Source organism: Linepithema humile, chromosome 8 (genome assembly GCF_040581485.1).
Source record: "Linepithema humile isolate Giens D197 chromosome 8, Lhum_UNIL_v1.0, whole genome shotgun sequence".
Taxonomy (NCBI): Eukaryota; Metazoa; Arthropoda; class Insecta; order Hymenoptera; family Formicidae; genus Linepithema; species Linepithema humile.
Genome location: NC_090135.1, coordinates 1030554 through 1040402, shown reverse-complemented (window position 1 = coordinate 1040402; position 9849 = coordinate 1030554). Strand labels below are relative to the sequence as shown.

The 9849-nt window shown below is 33.5% G+C and overlaps 1 protein-coding gene and 2 long non-coding RNA genes across 5 annotated transcripts; 2 read left to right on the top strand and 1 right to left on the bottom strand.

The window, feature by feature from the left end:
- The first annotated feature begins 468 nt into the window (after nt 1-468).
- On the top strand, nt 469-1643 carry LOC137001619 (uncharacterized). Its single transcript, XR_010891579.1, has 2 exons — nt 469-812; nt 1136-1643. It is a non-coding gene; the product is annotated as an uncharacterized lncRNA (long non-coding RNA).
- A 3505-nt stretch (nt 1644-5148) lies between these two features.
- Nucleotides 5149-7006, top strand: LOC137001620 (uncharacterized). The gene is made up of 4 exons (XR_010891580.1): nt 5149-5442; nt 5559-5736; nt 5810-6214; nt 6629-7006. It is a non-coding gene; the product is annotated as an uncharacterized lncRNA (long non-coding RNA).
- LOC137001616 (uncharacterized) lies at nt 6770-9160 on the bottom strand. 3 transcript variants are annotated; one of them, XM_067360731.1, is made up of 4 exons: nt 8666-9160; nt 7581-8367; nt 7173-7356; nt 6770-6893 (listed from the first exon to the last, which is right to left on the bottom strand). In XM_067360731.1, the coding sequence occupies exons 1-3, from the start codon at nt 8770-8772 to the stop codon at nt 7186-7188; spliced, it is 1065 nt and encodes a 354-aa protein (XP_067216832.1). In that variant the 5' UTR covers nt 8773-9160; the 3' UTR covers nt 6770-6893; nt 7173-7185. The 3 variants fall into 3 exon arrangements, with proteins under 3 accessions (XP_067216832.1, XP_067216833.1, XP_067216831.1); XM_067360732.1 differs by having other exon boundaries at nt 6770-7356; nt 7581-8032; nt 8114-8367; XM_067360730.1 differs by having other exon boundaries at nt 6770-7356.
- Nucleotides 9161-9849: the final 689 nt, after the last annotated feature.

Here is a 9849-nt window from a genome sequence, read left to right as displayed (position 1 = left end):
TGCAGTAGTTTAAAATAAATAATTAAAAGCTTTGCAGGCGTGTAATCTTTTATGTTGATAAATGTAAAATAACAAGCATGGCTAAACGAGTAAGGCGAATGGCAAGAATATTAAAAATCTCGTGTTTGAAAACTGTGATTTTGTAACTTTTTTTCCTTTTTTGATATTTATTTTAAGTAAATTATTACATAATGTTTTTGGCTAAAAAAAAATTATTTTATCTTTATTAAAAATATTCGCATATGTTAAATTAGCACTTTGTTGCAACATTGTAAAATAACTTCATTTTTCTATTAACAATAGCAGATCTGTATTATTTCTAAAATTGTTAGTTTAATATATGCGAATATTAATAATAAATAGAAAATATTATTTTTTTGGGCAAAAAAATATTATCTAATAATTTACTATGTTAGAAACAAATGTGGAAAAAAGAAAAAAAAGTTGCACGAAGCAGGTTTCAAACAGGTGATCTCTAATATTCCAGCCACTCGCCTCAGAATTTCTTTTCTGAATCAGAAACGCTTGCTTTTAACATGCAAGTAGCATGCATTTATCGTCTGTTGTGTCGGCTCGGTGGAAGGGAGCGTTCGCTCTCTTCCATTGGTTGAACGGCCGAGCTCACACGGATACGCGACGTAGCGCTTCTGTAAGGTTGTGTGAGGCAGCGGAGCCGGGACCGCTGTGGGAAATATCGCATCACTGGTCTCAAGTCTTAAACGTATATACACCGTGTCACGCTGCAAAAAGTACGTGTGATAAACGAATATATATAAAAAAGAACTATATATATACACAACTACTAATAAAAGGTAAATATTTCATAAACATTTATAATATAATATATTTAAATCTGTTAAATATTTAATAACAATTTTATGCATTGCAATGTATTTCAATAAATAAATATAACCTAACTTTTTTATAAAAAGGATTTATTAAAGGTTATACTTATTTATAAATCAAATTTTTGATCCAATATTATATGTTTAAACTTAATTGTATGTCTAATTATTATATAATTATCTAATCAAAATTATCTTGTTATTTAAATTGTATTACATGGATTGACAAATTAAATCTATATATCCATAGTATCTAGTACATTAGTATACTTTTTTATTAATTGTTTCAGTCAATTAAAATGGAAGATCATGAATATTGCGAATGTAACATATGTGAATCATATGTATACAGTCAAGAGATATCAAATGAACAAGAAAATATTGCTATAGAAGAAAAAAATGATGATGCTTTTCTCATTGAATTATACAGAGAACGCCCATTTTTATACAATAAAAGACATAATAATTTTAAAGACAGAATAATTAAAGATAACGCTTGGAATTGTTACGTCCTGATCAGACTACACGATTCTTTTCTTTTCATTAAATACATTAAACCAATTCGTGACGAAGGTGCACTCATCAAATTAGATATTAAGAACGAAACTAACAACGTCTACCACAACCTCAGAGACTTATTAATAGAATTAGGAGTCGCGCAAAAAATAGCGAATATAGCCACACACACCGTACCATCCGCGTTGAGTTAAACACCACACCCTTATTATCACGCATAAGGATATATACATAATTAATTCTATAATCACAGATAATAACTGATAAGAATAACAAAAATATATACATATATATATTGTGTTTGTTATTAGGCAAAAGAAAAGTTTTTTTTAAAAAGAAAAAAAAAGAAAAAAAATTTTTATATAACTATCTTTTATAAAAAGTTATCTCTAATTATCTCTTATAAGAGAGAAAATACATAAATATATATACATATATATATTCAATAGTATAAATAATAACCATAATATTATACACACACACCTATATATATATATACATACATATATATATGAATACGTATATATACACGTTTAAAATAATGTTAAGAAAAATCTATATATACATATATCTCTATATATCAAACATATATATATAGTACAAAGAAAAAGGGAAAAAAGAAAAAAAAAAAAATTTTTTTTTACTATCTACTTCAATAAATAATCAAACATATATAATCTTATATACATATATACATATATATAGATACATACACTTCTAAAGCATATATATATATATCTAAGTAAATAAGCAAAATAATTAACTTAGACGTAGGATTAACTTCTAGTATATATTTTACTTAATACATACATAAATAAATAATGTCGTATACTTAAAGGATTTTCACATATCCATAATTCTCTCATAAGTAAATCTTAGATAAAGTGGAATCCTTTTCATTAACAATTTGCTATAGGGAGAATTACTCGATGATCAGTCACAGTATAGAATGTCAAAGTACCAACTTTTACAAATACAAAAAAGGAGAGAGAAAGAAGAAGAAAGATCTATACATATAGTATATCGAAGAGTAATGTGCCACTAATCCACTTGACGCCACACTGAAAGATCACCCTGGAGCCTGCCCGCTGCTCACGGAACTTAATGTACGACTGCCCTGAGTGGGAAAATACATTAATTGTGGTAGACTACCACAATTCCCGTCACCAGTGTTGTCACAATCCGTGACTAAGGTGACTAAGGACAAACTTGAATACGCACCTATCACATTACCCTAGCTGATCCATGAGATCAACCTATGTGAAGGTTGCGGAAACTTTATTAATAACATTGAAGATAAGAAGACTGTACAAAAAGGTTCCTGTATAAAGATGAAAGCCGAGTTGGGCCAAGGGATGGAGAAGATAAGTGGCTACCCAGAAAAACAATAAAAGGGTATATGTGGTTGGACTGACCTACGGACCTTTGCACGTGACATTCTGGGACACGATTATCACGTAAATAAAACTCCATCTTTTCTTTTCTTTACTCATTTTACCATGTTCTATCGAACATTTGAAAGGATTCCACGGAAGAAGGCTTCATCAAATCCTTTATAGTAGATTTTTATTATTAGAAATAGAGTCAAAAGAAAAAATATATGCAGTATGTAAGCGACAGCAAAAAGAACGAAAGGAATAAGGAAGGGGTTTTGGAGGTCGCCTTTCCTTTCCTTCTCTTTAACAAACAAGCAGTGTAAGAACGATTCGGCATCTCAAATGGGAATGTTAATCGAGAAAAGAAAAGAATCTATCTTTAATTTAATTGCAAATGTTGCATACCCCCAACATTTGTCTAAGGTGGGGGGTGTTACGTCCTGATCAGACTACACGATTCTTTTCTTTTCATTAAATACCAGACCTAGTAAACGCGGAACCAACAAAAACTCTTAAGAAATATTATAACGCCAGAGCTGTTTTTCTCATGAGACACCAGGAGCTCGAATCTTCTCACAGAGAAAAATAGCATGGATATTTCAAAATACCTTGGCCGCTCAGCGTGCCTATCGTCGCCAGAAAAACCGTAAAAGTCAAAACTTCGCGGTAGCTGGAGTCCTTAACTGACTCCAGACGGTTAGAGTAAGAGATAAAAAGAAAAACTGGCACCAACTAGTCATATTCTTGGATTCCACCTACGGGAACTCTAGCTAGTAGATAGGGTTTTTTCCGAGTAACGATCGGGGAATGACCGCAGTCGCATGCCGAGAAGGCGCGACACCTGATACGGCGCACGTGTTTAGTAGGTCTGGGAAACCGAGATGCATTAGTCGCACTCTCCACGCGACACCAAGGGCACGCGACAGTCGTAAACTGTCAAATTTATTAGATCAGTGACCCAAGGCTTTGCGAACTTATATACCGATTCTTAACCATCCAATCCGAAAGCCGAGAATCGGGGCAAGCACTTCTATAGACCACCCATCGTTCCATCGTATGGTCTAAAGACTACGCCCACCCAGATCTTAAGACGCTGAGATGCACCCCACCTATACTAATTAACACCAACCGGGTTACGCCACCTCAAAAACCTACCCCCATCATACATGGACCCGAAACGACGCTATTCCTTATTCGTTAGGGCCTCTTTCTTCCTATCTCATTTTAAGTAACCTAATCATCTAAACCCAATCCTATTAGCTAAAAATGACGCCATCCTCCCCCACATTAAAAATTTTCTCGCAAGACTAATTCCTATTCGATCCCCGCTCCAAAAACCTAAGATTTTCCAAAGGGATCTACCCCAAAGAAAAAGTATAAAAACCCGTGTTCTGGTGGCTCCGGACACAATCACACACAGTTTTTCAAACAGTTTTGCGCAATTATTCCGTTTAGCTCAGTTTCTCGAAACAGTTTTTCGAGTAGTTCAGGGGCGCGAATCAAAGAGTAAAACCAGTTGATACTTTATCGCGACCATCTCGTGGTGCATCTCAAGTAGAGGGCCCATCACCCTGACGACACCATCCCGCAGCAGGGTGCCCACGCGTTTACAAAAAAAAGGGGTCCGACGCTCATATAACACCTTCCCTCAACGGGGCGCCTGCTCAGAATCACCGAACATAGTCAACCCGATCCGAAACTATCCTGCAACGAGTAAGTCAGTTCATTTCTCTTTATTTTATTATTTCTTCTGTCCTCCCTCCGGAAAAATAAAACACTCACACACACACACACACACACACACACACACACACACACACACACACACACACACACACACGCGCGCGCGCGCGCGCACGCACGCACGCACGCACGCACGCACGCACGCACGCACGCACGCACGCACGCACGCACGCACGCACGCACGCACGCACGCACGCACGCACGCACGCACGCACGCACGCACGCACGCACGCACGCACGCACGCACGCACGCACGCACGCACGCACGCACGCACGCACGCACGCACGCACGCACGCACGCACGCACGCACGCACGCACGCACGCACGCACGCACGCACGCACGCACGCACGCACGCACGCACGCACGCACGCACGCACGCACGCACGCACGCACGCACGCACGCACGCACGCACGCACGCACGCACGCACGCACGCACGCACGCACGCACACACACACACACACACACACACACACACACACACACACACACACACACACACACACACACACACACACACACACACACACACACTTGTAAAGAATACATAAATAAAATTATTAACATATGCGATTAAGAATTAAGTTTTGTATCCTAATTATAAATTCAATCGAATTAAAATGTTGTCTTTAGTAAATTAAACTTTGTTCTTTTTTTATTTAACCACACCCTCCTCGTTTGTCACCCCCTCACACCTTCCCTCTCAAATTGTGCACAAAGGTTCCGCCCCGGGTAATAGGGATTCAATTCCTTGACCCAAAAAGAGAACCACGAGCGGTTGACTTGTTGACGGAGTAAAAACGACTCTTCCAGTCGCTGACCCGTCGCAAGTCCTAAACGCGCCGCTCGGCTCGTGCGGTCAGACCCGTTTACATCGATCGCCGAGCCCAACGAAAAAATTCTACATCTATCAGGACGTAACAGAATGAAATGTCTAAAATTATGCTAAATAAAAATTATGGTAAGTTACAAATGTTTTTTTTTTTTTAATAATATATTTTTTATCACATTTTATTGCTAATTTATATGATGGATAAGTAAATATGATAATGGATTTAAGTATCTCAAAATTTTCAGGTAATTTTTATACACCTGAATACTGCCAAACTAGATGTACATCTCTAAGAAATCAATACAATCGTGAGAAACGAATCTTGAATGGTCAATATAAAAGTGGAAGTGCTGCTTCAACTCACAAATCCTTTGTATTTTTTTCCCAATTGTCATTTCTTGACAATTATGTCAGACAGCGAAGGTTTGTAGTTATTATTGCTTAAAAATTTTCTTTTAATAGTATAATATATACTTATATATTTTTATATTTTCAGAACGCATAGTAATATAAAAGCGATTGAAACTTCATCTTCTACATCATCTTCGGAGTTATCAGTCAATATTCCAAAATCTAATGAAGTATTTCATAAAATATCAAGTGATTCTGAAAAAGAAGATAATTCTAATAATGAGGAGAAAAACAAAGAAAATATTCTTAAAAAATTAGATACAAAACCTGTGAAATACAAGAAACGCAAAATAGATGAAACGAAAGAATTTGAAAAAATGTTTTCATCGGTTACACAAAAACTTGTCAATGTTTTGGATAACAAATATGAAAATGAAGATGAAGCATTTAGTCAGTTTATTATTGCTCACTTGTCAAATCTTCCACAAACTGAAAAAAATATCAGGAAGAAAATGATAACAGATGCTTTATTTGCTTCATTACAAAAAACGTAATATGTCTGTCATATATTTAACGCGTGATTTTTCTTTTTATATTTATTATTGAAACATTCATTTTACACAAAAGTTTTTCATTTTTTTATATTATCAATAATAATATCAAAAATATTATAAAGATTTTGAGTTTAAAATATATATATATATATATATATATATAATGTTCAATTATATATATTTTAAATAAAACGTATAATTTTATTATTCAAGATGTTTAAAAAATGCTTTGTATTTGAAATACTTATTGTGCAATTCTAAAGTGTATATCCTTACTTTTATTTTCAATACTTAAACATATATTTTTTGTTCATTACATTAATGTATATTTTATTCATTGCATAATTAATAAAAACTTTATTTGTAATTATTTTTTATTTATGTAAATATTGATTTATTATTACACACAGATCAACATCAAGGCTCTCTTGCAAATGTAATTTTCTGATTGAAACATTATGCTATATGATTAAACATGGATAAATAATGAAAATTTCAACATTAATGAAGTTAATAATAAATAGTAAGCAATACATTAAAAAAGTAAGTAATAATTTTAATAATTTTTATTGATACTTTGCTTAATAATTAAATTTTCTTATTCTTATAAATTATATATATATAAGTAAAGCTTATCAATTACAGCAGATTGTTGCAGTGTACACAGTACCCCTCCTAAAAAAGCAAAAGATTAAAATTAGTTGGATTGTGAAAATCAATATGGTATCATTGGTAAACTCTACAAATGTTAATGTACATGATCTTCCAATACAAAAACTATTATAAGATCTTGACTTTTTTATATTACATTTTTCCAATTTAAATTAAGATCTCTCTAAAATATATTATTAAAGTATTGTACTGTATTTTTTGAATGCCTTGTATATCTTCTTTTATAATTATGTTTTGTTAGAAAGAATAAGGTTTATAAATAATTAAAAGTTACATACGTACATAAACCATATTTTTAGTGTTGAACCTTTTCATCATATATACCTCTTTGCACATAATCGTATTGCCAGGGGACTTCTCCTGCAGGTGATATAAAATACTTACATAACGTATCTCTTTGTTTCGAAGCAGAAGATACAGTTTCATCAAAATCTAAATTTTCTGATAAAGACATCCACCTTATTTCCTTTAAAAAAATGACATGATTAATCTGATTAAAAATATATATAATATCAAATATTTTAATTAACATTTGTAAAAATTATAAAAATTTAGAATTACAATAAAAATATTACTTATTACGTCATATATTAATTGTTATATTACATTTTAAATATTTGTAAATGTATCAAAATTTAAAGTAAGTAAATATTATTATTTGTAAATTGGAAATTTAAATATCTTTCTTACTTGTTCATTTTCGTTGTTTTTGAGAGATTGATTTGTACTATATAATTTTTGTTTACATCGTTCTTCTTCAATCATTATAAAATTATGTAGACAAAGTGATGCTGTTGTTATTTTATCAGCTGTTTCTGGTAGCATGCAAATAGAATTTCGAAATATTCTCCATCTATTCGAAAATATCCCAAAGGCGCTTTCAACTGTTCGCCTAGCTCGCGAAAACCTGTAGTTGCATATTTTTTGTTTTTCGTCTAAATTTCTTCCTGTATATGGCTTCATAATTGTAGTACTTAGTGAAAAAGCATCATCTGCTAATAAGAAAGTTGGTGTACAATCCTGACTGTTAGGTAATTTAAAAGTCCCCTTAGGTAAATTTAATGTTTTGTTTTTCAGATTTTCTTCAATTAACGACTCGCTAAAAATTCCACCATCGCTGTTTCCACCATAAGCACCAACATCTACCAGTGTAAATCTGTATACATCATTTGCTACTGCCATCAAGACAATACTATAATATTTTTTGTAATTAAAATACAGACTTCCTGAATTTCGAGGGCATTGCAAAGTGATGTGCTTCCCATCTACTGCCCCCACACAATTTGGCACATTCCATCTGTTCCAAAAGCCTTCAGCATAAGACTTCCATTCTTTTTCATTTGGTTGTGTTAAATATATTGGTTCTAATACATTTATTAGAACTTGGCATATTTCTTTAATTAGCATACGCACTGTCGACTCGCCAACTCGAAATGCTAAAGCGATAAATAAGGGAAGATCTCCAGTGGCAAGATATCTAAGAAAAATTTGTTATTATAATATATCCACATTATTATTACTATTATTGATTATAATGAGATACTATCAAGATACGTTTCGAGTGAGATAGTTAATTATCTGTTTTAAAATCTACATCTTTCCTATTTGACAAGAAGTATGTACAAGTAATAAATACTATTTTAATTTATACGTAACTAGTCTAAGATAATTTTTTAATACCTATTTAGACCCTATTTTTGTTACCTTAATAAAATTTGTATTTAATTGTTTTGAAATAAAAAATTAAAGTTCAAGTACAAAAATTGTTAAACTACCTTAACACTATTAATAGTCTTTGTTCTGCAGGAAGTGCTCGATAGTGGTTTTTTGTTAAATAAGGTTCAGTTAATTGAAGTAGTTTGTTAAATATTGGTAAAGTCATTCTTGTATAACAAAAAAATAAATGATAAATAATGAAAATGGCGATAAGAGCCGTTGCAGGATGTTCGTGCTAAATTTTTAATTTTTCTTAAAGAAATTAGTAAATTAGTCTACAAGAGACAGTTAAATTGTACACCGATCTCAATTCGAGATACTTAAAGTGTACGAAAATTTTAAAGTACATTGTTCTCATATATCGAGAAACTTTAATGTACGTATAGGAATTATTGTAAAGAAAGGAAGAGAGAAAAAATATCAGGGCGCGAGTGGCTAAGCCGGGAATTGAACCCGGGTCTTTCGCTTGCCGGGCGAATGTTCTGACCATTAAACTACTCAGACCCCACGCTTCTAACATTTATCTCTCCTAGATTAGGAAATCAACAATGCTGTAGGACAGCGCTCGGAATTAGTTGCACATTTCGGGCCGATTTCCGAGACGACGCCTCCTGTTCCCCCACTACCGCCCGGCCGCTGGAGCCCGAGCCGCCGATAGCTCTGGCTCAGGAGCGTTTTATATTAGAAATAGGCTGGATTGTTTAGGCATCTTTCAGGAAATCGTAACATTTTCTTCATTACATAAATAATGTTTATTTTTATTAATACATAATATATATATTTAATTATTAATGAAAATAAACATTATTTATGTAATAAAGAAAATATTACTATTTTCTGAAAGGTACCTCAACAACCCAGCTTATTTCTTATATAAAACGCTCCTGCGCCAGAGCTATCGGCGGCTCGGCCGCCAGCAGCCGGGCGGTAGTGGGGGAACAGGAGGCGTCGTCTCGGAAATCGGCTCGAAATGTGCAACTAATTCCGAGCGCTGCTGTAGGACATAAACGCGTCATAATGCCCGCGTGATTTAAAACTTTAAACCACATATAATGGAAGGCTCCATATGTTTAACAAACGATAAATAATGAAAATGGCGATAAGAGCCGTTGCAGGATGTTCGTGCTAAATTTTTAATTTTTTTTAAAGAAATTAGTAAATTAGTCTACAAGAGACAGTTAAATTGTACACCGATCTCAATTCGAGATACTTAGCCACTCGCGCCCTGATATTTTTTCTCTCT